This window comes from Culex pipiens, chromosome 2, assembly GCF_016801865.2.
Source record: "Culex pipiens pallens isolate TS chromosome 2, TS_CPP_V2, whole genome shotgun sequence".
In the NCBI taxonomy this organism is placed as follows: Eukaryota; Metazoa; Arthropoda; class Insecta; order Diptera; family Culicidae; genus Culex; species Culex pipiens.
Genome location: NC_068938.1, coordinates 224078709 through 224097297, shown reverse-complemented (window position 1 = coordinate 224097297; position 18589 = coordinate 224078709). Strand labels below are relative to the sequence as shown.

General features: G+C 39.3%; 2 protein-coding genes and 1 long non-coding RNA gene across 4 annotated transcripts; 2 read left to right on the top strand and 1 right to left on the bottom strand.

Annotated features, from left to right (window-relative positions):
• Positions 1-3494: 3494 nt before the first annotated feature.
• LOC120429120 (caprin homolog) lies at positions 3495-8521 on the bottom strand. The gene is made up of 4 exons (XM_039594310.2): positions 8151-8521; positions 7697-7879; positions 4107-6458; positions 3495-3865 (listed from the first exon to the last, which is right to left on the bottom strand). The coding sequence occupies exons 1-4, from the start codon at positions 8376-8378 to the stop codon at positions 3776-3778; spliced, it is 2853 nt and encodes a 950-aa protein (XP_039450244.1). The 5' UTR covers positions 8379-8521; the 3' UTR covers positions 3495-3775.
• A 2089-nt stretch (positions 8522-10610) lies between these two features.
• Positions 10611-16938, top strand: LOC120429122 (phosphotriesterase-related protein). Of its 2 annotated transcripts, none has more exons than XM_052708164.1 (9): positions 10611-10673; positions 10748-11515; positions 11576-11827; positions 11944-12381; positions 12440-12660; positions 12727-12892; positions 13718-13766; positions 16786-16802; positions 16864-16938. In XM_052708164.1, the coding sequence occupies exons 2-6, from the start codon at positions 11491-11493 to the stop codon at positions 12862-12864; spliced, it is 1074 nt and encodes a 357-aa protein (XP_052564124.1). In that variant the 5' UTR covers positions 10611-10673; positions 10748-11490; the 3' UTR covers positions 12865-12892; positions 13718-13766; positions 16786-16802; positions 16864-16938. The 2 variants fall into 2 exon arrangements, with proteins under 2 accessions (XP_052564124.1, XP_052564123.1); XM_052708163.1 differs by having other exon boundaries at positions 10613-10673; positions 16859-16933.
• Position 16939: 1 nt separating this feature from the next.
• LOC120429123 (uncharacterized) lies at positions 16940-17811 on the top strand. The gene is made up of 3 exons (XR_005607216.2): positions 16940-17078; positions 17399-17505; positions 17590-17811. It is a non-coding gene; the product is annotated as an uncharacterized LOC120429123 (long non-coding RNA).
• Positions 17812-18589: the final 778 nt, after the last annotated feature.

Sequence of the window (18589 nt, the reverse complement as noted above, 5' to 3'; positions counted from 1 at the left end):
CGAAACGGGTGTAATTGAAACAGACTTTATTTAATTTAAAGGAAACTTTGTGATTTTAGTTTTCCTTAAATCAGCCAACTTCGAAATTTGAAGAGAAACGCACTACAAACATCTTCTTAAAAGGAGCAGTTTAATATTTGATATACCTTTTTGCTGTCAAACCAGCACAATTTAGCTTCTTGTGATGTTTGACTTTCTTGCCACTTTTAGGTGAGTATACAGGTTATTTTTTTTTTTTTCATAAAGTTATTTTTATTAGGTCCTTTTCGGTACTGGGACCTGGTTAGGACCGAGTCGGCTTTTGTAATTACATTTGACTTAATAATTACAGAGGATCTTGTGTGTAAATGTTAGTGGGAGGGGAGCCGATTACCCGCGGCCTACTCGGGGTTAGTAGGGAAGGGATTGATGTTAAAGACAAGGCGTGGGAAGGGAAGGGGGATTGTGTAGGGGTCTTGGTTGGCTCTTCTGGCCTTTGCGTTTTGTCCTCAGCCGCAACTCGGTGTCCAGCTGCTGGGGCGAGTATACAGGTTAAATGTAACAAATATATTAAATGTTTGTATCCACTTATAAACAGGAATTCTAGACTATGTCTCAAGAATAAACTGTTAATTTATGAACAAATTTTCAGACCTGCCAAGCTTTATGCTGTGCCGATCTGGACAAGCTGTTGCTTAACCAGGAAGAAAAAACTTCAGAGGATTCAGAACTTAATTCTGAAAATGATTCTGAAACTTCCTCCCTGGTTCAGCACCAGTGAACTTCATCAATTAGCCGAAGTTGACACTTTGGATGTTATGTCCAATAAGATAATTGATGCATTTCGACAAAAATCATTGCAGTCTTCAGCTGCATTGATCCGCTCTTTATATAGTTTATAAGTTAGATTAAAGGTATCCCTTTTCCCTCTTGTACATGTAGGCCCTCCTACATTTGAAATCACTGAATAGCGAATGCTACAATATTTCATGAATAAATGAAAGTTGCTAGTATTTAAAATTGAGGTGAAAAGTCATCAATTGTGATTGGACACTTAATATTATTTTAACTGAATAAATGTACATGGAAGAGAAAATCTAAATAAATATAAATTTAAAAAAATCTATCAGTTCCTCTCAGATTCCAAAATATCTATTTAGTTTTCTTCCAATTAGTTTTCCTCGCCTTCACACAAAGCCGCCGCTTTTGGTTTGCACCGGAAGCAAAGCAAGATCGCCCCAGCAGCTGGACACCGAGTTGCGGCTGAGGCCAGCAAAGTCCAGCAGAGCCAACCAAGACCCCTACACAATCCCCCTTACCTTCCCACGCCTTGTCTTTAACATCAGTCCCATCCCTACTAACCCCAGCACCGAAAAATACCTAATAAAAAAAAGATTCCTACTTTATTCGTCCAGGGGCCTTCCCAAATAATTTGCACCACGATATATTGCAGAAGGTTTGATTGATATGAACATCTGCCGATCAACGGTGGTATAGGAAGGCTTTTAAAAAACACAGGAAAATTTGTATCACAAACGCACAAAATAAAAGAGAAATTTTCGTATAACTAAAAAAACATGCAAACAAAAAGTCACCGAATAATTATTTCACAAACACGCTTTCCCTGCTGGTGTATGTTTGCACCACGGATCACTTCAATTGCTACTACCGAACTCTGTATTTAACACCCTAGCATACCTAGCAGAACTCATCCGACGGCGTGCCTTCCGATCAACGATGATAAAGGAGGGACTTTTTTGAGCAGTTTTCAATCTAACAAACCGATCAAAATCACAAACAATCACCATTCACAACTTAGCCTATGCCACTTTTCAATTTTAATGCATGCAAAATCCTGATTTTTTTAACTCAGAGCATGAGCATGAGCATGGTTGACTGCCAATGAGCTGCTACTCCGTTATTGACAGATCAGCTGAAGTTAAACAATGAATCAAAAATGATTAGTGGGAGCCAACCATCCGTTCACTGTTTAACCTCTGAAGATCCCTACTTTATTAGTCAATACCGGCGCCCTCCCAAGAAGCCTGCAGTTCAACGAAAGGGAGGAATGTTAGTCCGATAGTTGAAGTTGCAGACTCATCAAGCACACAGTTTTTCGCTATATACTTGTTGATACCGCTTGAGACCGTTGAATCTACAGCATCTCCTTCAAGCATCACGTGATTATTATTTTTTTGGGTTAGTAGGATAAGGTATTGGCTTTTCGATGCCTCCCGAGCTACGATGCTATGGGGAGGACTTTCATAACTGACCCGTCGGCGAGCCTTCCGAGCAACGATGCTATGGGAAGGTCTTTCTGGTTAACACACAAAATCACTCACTCACAATTATTTCACTCCACTATTAATTAATCCAAAGTGTCAGTGCGTCTTTCGATCATTATATAGAAATGGCTTTTTCACAAAAAAACACCAATTACTCAACGAAAATTACGCTCAAGACACATATAATTCAGTAAGGCCTGCTATTATTCGATTACCACAATCACTCACCCCATACGAATAGCGACACAAAAGCACACAAAAAAATTAACCTGCATAATCACAACTTCGCGTCCCCACTTCCAGCGCACCAATGATGCTATTATTCGATTACCACAATCACTCACCCCATACGAATAACGACACAAAAGCACACAAAAAAAATTAACCTGCATAATAGGATGTAACAAAAATGACTTTTTGGCGGGCATTCAGGGGTTTGTTCCGGTGGGCATACTGAGCCTAAATCCCAAATATGAGCTTGATTGGACGTCACAGGAGCTGGCGCTCCGCCCTTCAATTTTAAATGGGATTTAACCCGTAAAAAAAGATTTTTTCAAAAATGTCACTTTTTGAGGCATTTTGGTCACCAATGCGTTAACCAAAAACATCACTGGCGTGTAGGCCAGATCCTTGCGCATCTTTTGGTATATATAACATTGAAGTTTGGAGCATCCTGGAGCTCGGTATAGACCTTCAAAGTTTGGCATTTTTTCGAAAAATCGGTCCAAGCAAAATCAAATGGCGTCTCGGGCGTCGCGAGGTGCGACGCATATCTTTTTTGCCGGGGCCGATTTTTTGAAAAAATGCCAAACTTTGAAGGTCTGTACCGAGCTCCAGGATGCTCCAAACTTCAATGTTATATATACCAAAAGATGCGCAACGATCTGGCCTACACACCAGTGATGTTTTTGGTTAACGCATTGGTGGCCAAAATGCCTCAAAAAGTGACATTTTTGAAAAAATCTTTTTTTACGGGTTAAATCCCATTTAAAATTGAAGGGCGGAGCGCCAGCTCCTGTGACGTCCAATCAAGCTCATATTTGGGATTTAGGCTCAGTATGCCCACCGGAACAAACCCCTGAATGCCCGCCAAAAAGTCATTTTTGTTACATCCTACTGCATAATCACCATCCAAAATCCTGATTTTTTTAACTCTGCACAAAAACACAACCATTCGCTCGCACTGGTGGAACATCATTATATCAGATTTCGGCATCAGAAAAAAATATGTTGTTTGCATTTTACACTCAAAGTGTTTATTCAACGGCTTTCATTATTACTGTATGCATAACTGGATGAAAAGCAATATTTAGTATAATACGGTATATGATGTATTTTATTAATCTTCATAATTTGTCATTTTTATTATGCCAGAATTTCTGAAATAGTTCACCTACCATACAAATACAGCAACCATGCACGTGCATATCAAGTATGTATTACCATTGAGAAATTGATAAGGGATATTTCATTGTAGCATTCGTAATATTTATGTGGGTGGGTTGTGTGTTTTACGCGTTCAGTGTGGACTGTCCTCTAGAATTTGAGCCAGAACTTCCTCTCGGTCCTCCATAATTGCCGTTTCCGGAATGGTTACGTTGCTACAATATTAAATAAAACTCTATTAAATCAAACACATTAGAACTAAGACGTCGGGTCTTCATAAAATCAAAGCAAAACAATTGTGAAGGACCCAAACACGAAGTGTAAACAAAGAGTTATTTGATGTTTGCTTTAGGAACGAGCTGGATAGACACTTGGGTTTTGGCCAAATTACATTGTTTTGCTATGATTTTTGTACTTGCATATTCACGTAATTGTGTAATCTAAATAGATAATTACCGATCGGGCGTTGGTAGGTGGTCCTGTGTTTCGGGTACTATTCACAGGACGATTTGAACGATAGTCTACAATTCCATCATTATTGTTATTTGTACCCGCAGTTTGATTATTCACTCCTGCTCCCATCGGTCCAAATCCACTACTGCGTGCCGTTCCATTTCCATTACTTTCCGGGCGGCTTTTGAACATAGAACTTCGTTGGTGATACGAAGAATTTGTTTTATTAGATCCAAAACTGTTACTGTTGTTTTGCTGATAATATCTTTCGTTGTTTTTAAAAAATGTTGACGTCGTATTGTTCATTTCATTATCTGCTGTAAATCGTGGCTGCGAATGATTAGCTTTAGTATCGTGAATGCTATTACTGTTTGATACAAAGTTAGTTGTTGTGGTTCCATTGTGCTCTAACCGATTCGGAACACCAGTACCAACTGAACTACTTGAGTTTGATTGGGGTTTTTGGTGATGCGATTGCCTTGATAAAACAAATTGACTGTTATCGAGAGTACAGTTTTCGCCGCTGGAATTTATAAGCACAGGACTGCTCGTCCATTGCTCATCGGGCTTGGCCAATGTTGCGGTAAAATCGGTGCTACCGTTCCATTCATCACGTTGCTTTGTCTGCTGCATGGTTTTTGTTGGCTGATTGATAACTAAATTTTCTGATAATTTCATTGCTGATTTGAGCTTTTCTGTTGGAGTATCAACTACCAGTGTTGACATTTTTTGGACTATGTTTGTTCCTACAGTGTTGGTTGAATCGTGCATTCCTTGCATAAGTGAAGGAAACTGTTGAATACTGGAGTTAAAAGAAGAACTCAAAATTGAACTTGTTTGATTTGCATTCCCGGCAGTTTGGTTCATTTTTACGTTTTGCTCAGGCTGTCTTTGAACTTGTGCGTGGTTTTGTAGTATTTGTTGCTGCTGATGCTGCGGCTGTGCCTGTACGTGGTTCATGTTTTGAGCATTTGGGAGAACAGTTTGCGTTGAAACAACAGTTGTGTTACACGACGTAAATCCTGGAATGTGGTTCAATTCATTTGTTTTCGAAACAATCAGTGGTTTGACGGTCGTTTGCTGTTTCACACTTGTGTGCTGGCCACTTTGTGGATGCATGTGATTAAAGGTACTGCCACCGGCGGTTATAAAAGGTTGGTTGCTGAATGTAGATGACTGCAACGTTTCTGACGGTAGCTGATGTTGAGTTGACGAATTTGCCGGGTGGTTGGGTTTAATTGTTGATTGATTATTTGGCTGCATGTTTGTTGAGCTATTCAAATGATTTAGATTCATTTGAGATGGTTGCTGTTGTTGCTTCGGAACTACTGGTTTAGATGTTGCCAAATCGTTTGGGATGACGGAGGTATTCTCATAACGACCCGGTGTTGCAACAATATCTGGCTTGTCGATTTCAGACTCTTGCAAAAAATAAAAATTGGCAGTGCCAATAACTTCGTGAATTGGTCGCATTTGCTGTTGAATGTAATGCTGTTTGAAATAGGCATGCTCAACTGCTTGCACCGTAGTTGCACTTAGTTGTTGTCCTGGAACTGATTGCAACGGTGAGACTGCCACAGGTCCAGAGGGAATTACTGGTGCAGCATGTTGAATATTTATAGCGTTTGTTTGCGCATTTCCACAGTTCGCACTATTCGTAGAATTGGAAGGTGGAATAAGTGCTGCCAGTATAGAACAAGTGTCAGTGGAATTAGAAAATGGCGCCGAATTATTCCTTAACGAAGATTGTTGAATTGGAAAGGATGGAGTAGGCACTGCTTCAGCTGCTGGTGCCTCTGTAAATCCATACGATCTGTTTACTTCATTGCTGTTTGTTGAAGTAATATCTGTATCGGCAATAATTGATGGTTTCAAATTCTCAGCATCGACGTTCGCACAAATATCGTTTGGTTTAATCTCATCAACAGGTTCGTTTGTATCTGCTGGGGTAGTTTTTCCATCCTTGTCAGCCTCAAGTTGTTCTTCAACGACAATCAAATCTTTCTCAAAATACCCGCAGTTTTGAATCTCATCGATGACATTTTTAATGGATCCATAAGTAGATTCATTGAACGACTTGTTTCTGCCATCAACAATAGCCGACAAATGATCCGCTGCTTGTTTAATTGTAGTGACAAACGTTGGCTCTGCAGTGTTTTCAGGACGCTTCGGCTGGACGACTTCGTAGATTTTCTCAAGCACCAGTAAATCATCGTCTGAAACCTTGCATGCTCCATTTTCACCATTGACAAAGTCGTTACGCACCGTTTCCGTACAAATTCGTTTAAGAACATCTTGAATCACTAAAACTTCACGTATTTTAGCATTTTCTTGCTGAGCTCTCACGAATGCGCTCTGGAAAAAAAGTGAAACTGTATTATTCAATCAAATATTTAAGTGAATTCGGCTAAGTGAAATTTGTGTAGGCATTGTCATAATATTAATACAAAATTGGGTGAAATTGAATTTCCGTGAGCCCATGTTAACATAAATGTTCCATACGTATTTTCATTACTTTTGAGTCTATATATCCAGGAAGACATTAGATCTATTCCCGTACTGCAGAATTCTGCAATTCTGCACAAAATCGGCAGCAGAGCGTTCCCGTACTCTCCTGCACTAAAAGTTACTTTTCTCTCAGGAAGAACTCTTGCAAAGAGAGAAGCAGATGTAGCAGTAACACCGTTCCCGTACTTTTCTACAGGTAGTTTCTACTCTCTTCTGCTGGTTAGCTTCTTATGTAAATATCGTTTTCCCTATTTTTGGTTCTCATGCAGCAACTGCTGCACAAGAGAGCGTTGTAGAAAAGAACGGGAATGCGCTGCAAAAAAGTTACTTTTGCTGGCTGCAGAATTCTGCGGGTACGGGAATAGACCTATTGTGCAAAAAAGGCAGTGGTGGTTTTCCAGACTATTGACATCGTTCCTTAGGATGCCACTGAATTTATAAGGCTATGCCGAGCGCTAGAACAAAATTATGTGCAACATGTTGACTAGACTAATCGTTCATATATTTTTGTTTATTTCGAAGGTTATTTTGTATTTTTTTTTCCTTCAGTACATTTATTCGATTCTTTAAGCACCCACAAACTCTGTTCCCAACTGTGAATTAATCAGCTGTTGAAAAGTAGTCCACATCTCGGCTTAGGATATTAACCTCTCACAAAAAAACGCAGTTGACTTTATAGCTGTCGGCCACCACTGCTAGTACCAACCACTAGTGTCTTCCCTTCTATCTACAAGAACTTCGCCGCCCTAGGCTCCTAAGTGTATGAATGTATGGCACGCAGCGACGGCGCCGAGTACTCATATTTACACAAAGTATTTTAGAGCGCCCGCCGCGGGATTCGCACCGGCGACCTCTGGATTGTGAGTCCAGTGCGCGGTCCGATTGATCCACACGGCCGGCGATTGATCCACAAGTAATGTTTAAACAACGAATTATATTAAATGAAAAAAAAAATATTTTTTTTTATTTTATGGTGGAAAATATTTTGAATTAAATATTTCGAAAAATGTATTCTAACTAACACTTCACTATTATACACATACCAATATTAGAATGATTAAAACATTTATAAAAAATCTACTTACTCGTTTTGCCTCCTTCTTTGCCTCTCTATTGGCTACTGCTGCAATCGATTGAAACTGCTTACAAAGCTCTCGTGTTAGCTCCAGCGAGGCCAAACATTCGTCATACTTAGAGACAGCTACTTTTTGATCACTAGTTAGTTTCTTTCCGGATTTTTCGATGGTTTTATACGACTCGAGTTTGTTCTGCAGAGAAAAAAAATATGAAGCTTCAATGTTTCAACAGAAGTAAGCAAAGGAAAGCAGAAGTCCATTCATATTGTACGTATGTTCAAACATGGCGGCTCAGTGCAAAATAAAATGATTGCCTTTCCATGAAGCAAATTCAAGCCAGAATAAGTTAAGGCAGTAAATAATTTAAGTTAATAATAAAATTTCTGATTGTACAAATTATTAATCATCTTCTGAAGAAAATAAAAAAAGAAATATCGAGTTAAACTTTAAAAAAAAGTCATACCTTTCGTTTTTCCAGGTTACGGATTTTGTGTTCAATTATCAGAATTATTTGTTGCAACGGATTCGCCGGTTGATCCTTGGTATTCCCGTTGTTGACGACAGCGGGATTAGTAGTCTGCTGGGTTTCTTTAATGCTATTGAATCCTTCATTTCCTCCACTTTCAATCGCGTTATGAATTGACTCGGGAGAGCCGCTTTTGTTATTTTCTAAGACTTTAATGCTTGGCATTGTTATAACCCGCAAATAATACTTTGAACTGCACTTTAAAACAGTATTAATCTGTTTAAGAGAAATTTATTTAAGAAAATGTAGTAATGCTCTGCAAAGCAGCGAAACTAACAACCACTCAGCATTCAAGACAAAGAGAATCTGTCGAGAAATATCGAATGCGACTGCCCATGTAGCAAAAGCATCTCAATCGCCATTTTGTAAGGGGACGCTTAAACGGTTATATGAACTACCTAAATATTGGCTTTTATGTTAACAGAGAGGTAGGCAGGCTTCCGTAGTGGTTGTGCATAATGTATTTTTCCAGGTAGAAAAAATGGACGCGTTTGAACCATAATTTTGCTCGAAATGCAAAAATTAATTATTATGGCTTTTCCTAATTTGATCTTTAAATATATAGCAACAAAACCAGTCCGAAATAGAACTATAAAGTACCGAGAGAAAATTGTGGCTCAAATTCCAAAGGACTGAACAAAATGTGCGAAAATGCGAAATTGTCAGTCACCGAAAAAGTTCCTGTTTGTATTTATTTCCGCAGTTTTTTTCATTTTCATTTGCACAGCCAACCCTTTTTTGCATATACCAAAATATTTGTTGAGTATAATTTTTGAAGTACTTAACAAAACTAAGACCGTTGCAAATATTTTTCAAAGTTTATATCAACCCCCCCCCCCCCTTTACAGTTGGCCTAAATAATCAGGGGGCAAAAAAATATGTTTTTTATTTTTCCCGTGTTCAGGAGGTCATTCTGAGCAACTTTTGTTCTACGAAAAACTTTACTTCTCTTGTTTTATGTTTTTTTAGTTTTTTTTTAAGTATTTTAATTTGTGTTTATCGTGTTTAGTTTATGCTTGTTTTTGGTAGTATTTGGCTTATTCTATCACCTAATATAATTACATTTTGCCTATCTAATATTTTCACGTCTTCTCAGTCACTTTTTCAATTTTTTGCTTATTTTTTCACATTTTCTGCTATAGAATGTCCCCATCATCATTTAAATTGTAAACAAAAATGCGTAGAGGCATAGTTTGGGGCACTAAAAAAATTACTGCATACTTCTTTTTACTGAAAATATAGGAAATGTTAGTAAAAAACACAGCCAAAGTTGACCCCTAAAAAATGACATTTTTGAAAACATTGGCAAAGTCACATAAAACAAGTTAAACTTCCAACCCTAAAATTTTCGAAAATTTTAAGAGTTCTTCTTTCCGAAGCTTTTTAAAGATTGAAAAATGGATTTTTGGCGATTTTTTAGATCGAAGCCCGTCTAAAAGCGGGGTTAGGTTGTAGAGGATGAATATTTTGACAGAATATCAAAGATGCCAAACAAACATTACCAGGTTAATTCTAAATGTTTTGTGATCCGAACTAATGATAATATTACAAATAATGTTTACAACTGAACATCTTAAAGTTCGGAAGGGAGAAAAATTCTCCTCTCTCCCCTCTCTCCGACATGACATGAATTCAAAAAATCGTATAAGGGTAAGATGGGGTGCACAGCAAAAAATCCGATGGTAAAATCGCATGCAAAAGCATGCACATCACCTTCGTCAAAATAAACACTTAATATTACACACTGCATGTACAATTTTTGCAAACACAAAAAAAAGTTGCAACCGACGGGATTCAAACCTAGCACAAACAGTATGGACTGGCGCCTTAGCCCACTCGGCCATCAGACCGATGAAAAGCAGTAAGGATAAACGCATATATGAGCTTGACATTTCGGTAAAGTAGGTTTCTCATACTGATGGGCTACATATTTCAGGGTGTAAAATCACATCAAATTGCATAAAATATTGCAATATTTATTTTACACCCAGGCCTTTTACACGCAGCTGGATTACTACTTTTTTAGCTGTGTGGGGGGATGGGGCTCCCTTCGCTACGTGCCTGTAGATTATATATACTAATGCAAACATTTCAAGTTCTCTATCAGTTTTAAGCATTAAATCTAGTTTGTGAAACAATGGATCATTGTCTGATGAAAACATATGATTTGTTATGGATTTTGCTTGAATACAATTTAACATTCATTATTTTCAATATGCGTGCAATTTGAGTAGGGCTGTGCGCATGGTCGATATAAACGTTCGTATGAGACCTGCCTTGTATATAACACACACATTGAAACAGTTTCATTTGTAGTAGTAATGAGCACGCGTCTGATCGAATATGAACAGACCGTTTTCAGTATTACATATACCTTAATTTTTAATTGACAACAAACTTTTTTAAAGACAGAAAATAACTTGTATCGGAATATTGTTTTATTGAACAAATTGTAAATGAGTAAGACATACTTTTGTACAAAGCAGACACAGCCTAAATATTACGATGTTTTCTTTTTTGTAATCCTGTCATAGGTAGCAGAAAAAAAAGTAAATCTTTCCCAGTTCCTGAGGGGAACACCCTTGAAGAGTATCGGGGCCGGCATTTACAAAGCGGATTCAGTGGCAATTTCATTCTCAACTTAATGTTAACATGTTAAGGTTAATGTTAACATTCCATAGGTCGCCTCCCTAAGGTGTTGTGATAAGGTCCAGTTTGTGACGATACACTACCTTCCCTTTACTAAGCAATCGAATCCAGAAGGGAAAAGATCACCAGTTGTGTTGGTCCGAGCCGGGATTTGAACTCCGATCTACCGCTTACGAGGCGGAAGCGTTACCACTGGGCTACGTGGCTCGGTCGGTAGCAGCACACCCAAACATAAATATTACGATTTTGAAGCACTCCTGTGGTCCCATGATCTCCCCTTAATCTTCAATTGTTCAAGTTGAAATAAATCAGTGATGATTTACTGCACATGTTTGCATAAATGTCCCATATGCAAAAACAGCAAGCTGAGAAAAAACACAAGGCAAGTTTGTCCCATACATAAAGGAAATAACTGGGTTTCCTCCAGACTTCTACACAAAGGGCTAGATATTTTTGGTTTTTCTGAAAGAGCATCCGTTTTTTTTTTTGAGACATTTATGCGATCAGGGACAGATTACTGACACTTCGTTATCTGAAGAAACTTGATAAGAGCTAGCAAATTCCCATCATATAGATGCAACACAGAGCAGTTTAATTCATAGCTGTGCTTCGTGCTTGAAGTGAAAACATGGAGAAACAAATTGTTAACAGCGGTAAGATTTTGTACGAAAAGCTATTTAAAAAAATAATCATCACATTTTTTTGTTTTCCAGTATGTGGGCCTATAGATCCCAAGTCACTTGGATTTACCTTAACGCATGAACATTTTTCGTTGGATTTTGAAAAGTTTTATGCATCACCTCCAGTAGGAGTAGAGGATTATATCGATGATAAAATAACACTGAACAATGTAGGCTACGTTCGTCAATATCCATACAGTAGCCGATTCAATATAAATTTTCAAGATGATGAAACTCATCAGGCAGTATTGAAGGATGTTACAAATTTTAAGCATTCTGGTGGTGGTGAGTAGGTCAATTTTACATTCACACTGATGTATTTTTTGCAAAATAATGTCACATTTTTGAAACCTTTTACTATTATAAAAATAAAAGCCTATAGTTCTATTTAAAAATTTTAGGAACTATTGTTGAAAATACATCTCATGGACTAAATAGAAATTTAGAGCTCATGTATCAAATTTCAAAGAAGTGTAATATTAACGTTATTGCTGGTACTGGACACTACGTTCAAGCTGTACAGACAGGTTCGGTGATAAATTCAACCATTGAGGAACTTACTGATCTATATACAAAGGAGATATTGTTTGGTGTACCTGTTGTTGGATGTGATGATCATGGTGGCCTCATTAAATGTGGAATCATTGGTGAAGTTGGTAGTTCCTGGCCAATAACAACATTTGAGAAAAAGGCCATTCAAGCTACTGCAGAAACGCAAAGCATTTTGAAATGTCCCGTATCTTTTCATCCCGGCAGAGATAAAAAAGCTCCTTTTGAGATTATTCGTTTGTACTTGGAAGCGGGTGGAAACGCAGATAAATGTGTCATGTCACATTTAGGTGATACATAATTTAATAATTGTTCTCACAGAGATAATTTTACTTTATTTAATTGCAGACAGAACATTACTACACGATGAGGATTTACAAGAGTTTGCAAATTTAGGAACATATTGTCAGTTTGATCTATTTGGAACAGAGTGCTCATACTATCAGCTAAATCCAACGAGCTATATGCAATCGGATGAGCAGCGATTGAATCATATCTTAGAGCTCATAAACGCAGGGTGTTCTGATAAGATCCTTATTTCTCATGATATCCACACAAAGCATCGACTGGTAAACCTGATAGTATTAAAAAATAAAAACAAGCCAATTCAAATCTTTTATTACATTTTTTTTCAGATTGAATTTGGAGGTCATGGCTATGCCCATATATTAAATAATATTCTTATGCGGTTCTCATTGAAAGGTGTGGATTTGAATACGATCGACGATATTACCATTAAAAATCCTGCCAAGTGGCTACAAATGGAAGCTTAAAAAGTGATTGATAAGAAGCAAGAATACGGTAAGTTTACATATATCTAAGGCAACATATTGTTGTATGAGTAGAGTGGTTGTGGCTATACACAAAAGATTGTAGGCTGTCAAGATTTTAAAGATAATACAGAATTTGACACTGGAACCATATTCCGGATCGACCAGAACGGTCCAGTAGTTTAGCATGTTGTATTTCAAACGTCTTGATTTCAACAGAATAGGCTCTATTAGTGTCCAATTAATTAAACAATCTATTTTGAACTTTTGTGACCGGTTCCAGATGCCCCGGGGGAAAAATTGGCCTCTTTGGACCAGCAAAAAGGGCAAGATCCATGCTAAACTTCTTTTTTCAAATTCATGCAGTATACTGAGAAGTAGAGAAGTATTTTCAAAATCTAATAAAGAATTTGAAAACTTTTCTTTCGAAAATACAAAAAAAAAAAATTAAAAAAATCCTTATTTAACTTTGAAAATGCTTCTCATGCAAAGGGTGTTTCAAAATAACACGAGGAAGGGGTAAGTGTGATTGCCTCTCACCCAGTCGGCCTAGGTTCGATCCCAGAGGTTAGGTCGTTAGCTCAGTCCAGGTATAGGAGTTGCTCCCTGAGTCCTGTCTCGGTGGAGTCGCTTGTAGGCAGTTGTACTCACAATCCAAAGGTCGTCAGATTGAATCCCGGGGTGGATGGAAGCTAAGGTGTAAAAAGAGGTTTGCAATTGCCTCAACAATCAAGCCTTCGAACACCTAGTTTCGAGTAGGAATCTCGCAATCGAAAACGCCAAGGCAATGCTGTAGAGCGAATAATTTGATTTTTTGATAATTGATGTTTATTTATTTATTTATTTTGCCTTCTAGGTACGAAGATAAACTATAATAAAATGTTATTTTTTAAATCGTTTGTTATACCCCGTTCGCACGGGCGAGTTATAGCCGGTTATAAGACCAAAAGTGGTTATAACTCTTAAAACCGGCTATAACTCTGGTTTTGCCCATACAACAAGCTGTCAGATTAAAACTGGTTTTAAGAGTATAACCAAGTTAAAACTGCTCGAAAAGCGAACTCGACTACTTGAAAACTCATAGTAGCCTTTGGAAAAATTTGCAAACGTCCGAAATTGACAGAAACAAAACAACATTTTTCGCGACGACTGTTTCAGTTTTTTTTTTGCTGAAAGCGTTCAATGAACTGGCCAAATCCACGGAACGGACGGATCACCGCGGGAAACAAAACAAAAGAGCCCCCGAAAGCATATTTGTGATGGCGAAACTACTCTGACTGCAGATTCCCTCAACGGAAGATTGGCTCGAACGCTGGAGCATTGGTTTGTGCGAGCGTTTTCCGTTGAACCTGGCGATTCCGGAGTTAATTGCGATTTGAAGTCTTGTTAGAACTTCCCATTCGCCCTTTTGTCTTTCAGATCAAATTGACGCGCGAAAAGATCCCCTTCCATCCAAACCCGGATGCTAATCAACGTGATGGGGATCACCAGAATCGATGGCACCTTCCTGAGAACCTGCAAAGCGGCATGCACATCCTCCATCGCAACAAGCAAATATGGCTGTCCTGGAAGCTTTCGTGTACGATATCGCGTTCTTGGAACAATGGCTACATGCGTCTAGTCTCCGGGACTCGGTCGGCCGGGGCGGGACAATTCTCTCGATCCGCGACCACGGGTTGCTCTTCTCTCGACCTGCTTCGGGTGGTCAACTGCTGCTCTTGTACTCTACCCTCTTCTGGGCCACCTACCTCAACACTGTGGGGTGGGGGAGATCATGCGTGTTTGGCTATTTGACCCTAATTTCTGCTCGGTGAATGTCAGTCGTCCTTCCGCAGGCTGGAACAGATGATCTCGGTGCCAGCAGTCTGGGCGCCGCTGGTGAGCAACTTGAACACCGCCCTTCAGGCTATCCTTGGGTGTGCTGCTGAAGGTTTGTGGCAAGAGGACGACGTTTTCAGCCGGCTCGATGGCCACCGATACATGATTTTTCCCATGTGTGTGCAACTCCTTGGTTTTGCGGCAGATCGACTCCACTTTCTCAGGGTTACCCCCACGGTTAGTGTGCCGCTACGGTAGCGTCAAAAGACTCGGAGACTTTTGGCTTGTCGTCTCCTACGGACTGATCCATGTGTACAGTGCGGTGCGTTCAGTGCGTGTACGTAGTGCCACCACGTGTGGTGGTTCAGGTCGTACTTAAGAGGCACGAGGAGAGGCGAGAGGTTCCTTACTAGGTGGTACCGTGCCATGTGCCAACAGCTTTTTTTGGCAATCCTTCTGCGCTGGCTCGACGGGCGCGATGCGTTCTACCCCGGTTTCGAATAGGCGGCACCGATCGAGGATTGGTGTGGTGTGCGGAGTCGCCGACTGGATTTTCAGGAACTTTAACACATGCGCAGCCCGGACCGGCAGAATCGCAATGTTTAGTAGCCCAGCGTTGATCACGACGTCGCTGGGCATGATACACAGGTGGTCGCGTGCGCTGGTGGTCCCCAGTCAGTAGATGGATCGCTTTTCGCTCTACAGCGGTCGGTAGGCGTGCAACTCGGCTGGCAGTGCACAGGTGTAGCGTACGATTCGCTATTCCACACGCGATTTGATGCCGATACCAAAGCATCCTCCAAACGCTTCGTGATCGATCTCTTCACGGTCTTGCAACGGATGGCGATAAATGGGGAAAACGCGAAGCACTTGATCGTGGCCAATAATGATTGGTACACGTCATCAAATTATTTTTTAAGAAAAAAGCAGAGCCGGCCCCAGGCTCGATCTACAGGGTACGAGGGAAGGCGGGCAAGTTATTCAAAATTATCTCAATCCAAACGGTTACAAGTATCTCCACGTTAGTACCTGTGAGGTCGTCGATTCGGGAATGTGGACGCGTACTAGCTAGTACTTGTCGTTCAGATGTGCGTTTTGTCTCTCAAGACCAAACTCAACAAAGCGATAGAGAGAACACAAGCGCACGCCGGGTGCCTCGTTGGGCCAGGAGAAATTTGAAAAAGAAATTCCCGTCTTAGATGTCTGGAGATGTCTCGATGCACGTGAGTCGGCATCTAAGACGCGCAGTCTGTTGTTTAACAAAAACCTTTTTTCGTCATTAATAATTGAAACAACAAACGGGAGGGAGGGGGAATGGGGGGATGGGGGGAGTAGGGTGAGGACATGTTTAATTGGCTTCAGAGAAGCCTTTTTATGGTATTTCTCTTGAGGCGACCCGGTCGGCCAACCCCGAGCTTGTAGCGGGCGTAATTCCAACTTGAACATTCGGATCTTCAGGCGACTTTCCAGAAAGCTGTCGATCTTGAGGCCAAGCACGTAATACAGGACACGTCCAACACTCCGCAGCAGAGTAGAGCAGGAAGTCTTGCCTGTCTTGTCCTTCTTTGCCGTTAGCAGTCCACGGGCCACCTTCCGGATTTACAGTAAACCTGAGCGAATCGCGAAAATCAGGACGGTCTAGGGGGCTTCAATTGGGTCGTGGAGAACACAACACAGCAGTTTTCCCAGATCGTCCTGCTTCAACGCAAAGCGATTACCTGGGTGACAAAGTTCGAATCCGGAATCAGTGGACCAGCTTCAGCCCAAACGGAAACAAGTTCTGTAAAAGCACATAGTCAGAATACTTCGAAATTTTGAAAATTTGATTTCAAGATACCTAAAATCCTGCTCCGGAACCTATAAAAAACACAAAAATCGGCCCTTACCGCAAGAGTGGCCACGACTCTCAAGATCATTCCGTATCACCGTAAAAAATTGAAAATAAATGACAACACTAAATAATCACAGCTTGCTGTGATCTGTCAAAATAGTTAAAACCGTTAAAACCATTCGGGCCCGTGCGAACGGTTTGGTTTTAACTTGGTTATAACTTATAACCATTTCGTTAAAACCGGCTATAACTCGCCCGTGCGAACGGGGTATTATGTTTTAAGAAATGAATGGTAAGTTCTTTGTTTTTTTCTTCTTTATGAAAAATAAGTAGGCCCTTTGTTTTCAGTTCAGCTTTGACAGTGCAAAATTTGACTATACATCCAGTTGCAAAATTTCTTCTTAAAAATATCAATGAACGAGATTTATGAAACAGAGCAAAGTGAGGAGATTGTAGCAAGTATACCAGACGAAACAGGGTTGAATAATCATCAAAAAGTAGCATTAATTGGTGCATGGAGCTTGGTAAAAAAAGATATAATTTCACATGGAAGAAATATTTTTGTAAGGTAAGTCTAGCCTACGAAGATTTTTTTTTGCACTGATAATGATTGCAATATAGACGTGATATGGATTTTTTTAGGTTTTTTGAAGAACATCCCCAATATTTAAATTATTTTGACTTTTCACAAGATAAAACCGCATCGGAAATAGGAGAGAATAAATCGCTCCATGCTCATGCATTGAATGTTATGCATTTTATTGGTAAAATTTTCAATCTGTCGATGTTTAACTTTGCACCTTATCTAATGCCTTTTTAAAAAGTGCTATCATTAAGTAGTCAGAACAGTCAATTAAAGCGAAGAACTATGCACGGTTTTATTTTCAGGTACTCTCATTGATTATGGGCTGCACAATCCTCTTATGTTCAAATGCAGTTTGTCCAAAATGATGAAAAATCATAAAAAACATGGAGTACACAAAAAAGATGTGACGGTAAGGAATTTATTATGAAAAAAAAAAATCAACCGTCAAAATGAAGCTATAATATTTTACGACGAAATACCAATTCGTTTTTAGGAAAATAATACATTATGAGAAGAATGCATCATTTGTTTTCCATCAAATCGACTTTTTTCAATTTTGATTAAAAACATTACAGATTGTTTGTGAAGTTATAATGAAATATTGCCTGGAAGTTCTTGATCAACATCACTCCACAACATTGGAAGCAGCATTTAAATCTTTGATGAGGAGTATTGCTGATACATTTGATGAATAATTTGATAAATATATGGAAGATATTGTAAAAAAAAAATCCTTAAAAAGGGTAGTTTATATTTTCTATTCTGTCATCACACAAGCCACCAAAAAAGGAAAAAGTGCATGCACATTGATAACTATAGAGTAGAGAGCATAAAGTATAAGATCTTTGGTGTCGCGAGCACTTAAATTTTCCATTGTTTTTTTTTTTCAAAAAAAATGGAGAGAAAAAACTGTTGATTGTGGCCTGGTATTGTCGGCGATTGATTATTTTTTTGTTTGAAAAATTGTCCATGAGGGGGTGTGGGGACTGAAATTTAAAAAAGGTCCACGTGGTTTATGGGTCTCCTTATCCATTATGAGCATTTGGTATCTTACTTTCTGTCTTTTGACCTTTTCTCAGTATTGGGACTGATTGTTTATTTACCCAAATTTTTTTAATCACCTTAAATTGTGTTGGAATTACGGGCTCTTATCGGTATTTTTCGGTGAAATTAAACTCTCAAATTAGAAGAAAGAAATGAAACTGATAGATTGATAGGTGACTAGTGTCTTAGAAGAAAATTGAAAAGGACGGAAACTAAATCAGCGAAAGGGCCAAATGAGAAAGCGTACGTGTGTGATCAAGTCTTTTCACCTTCTGATTCGGCTGTGTAGAAGTACTGAGTAAGTGTACACGGACAAATCATCCCTGTGTGTCATCCAAATGACTCCAGGACTGCCATACCGATAAGAGCCCGTAATTCCAACTTTGACCTTTTATCGTCCATCTGTTCCTGATACTTTCACTGCGCTGCAAGCTGAGGAAAACACACAT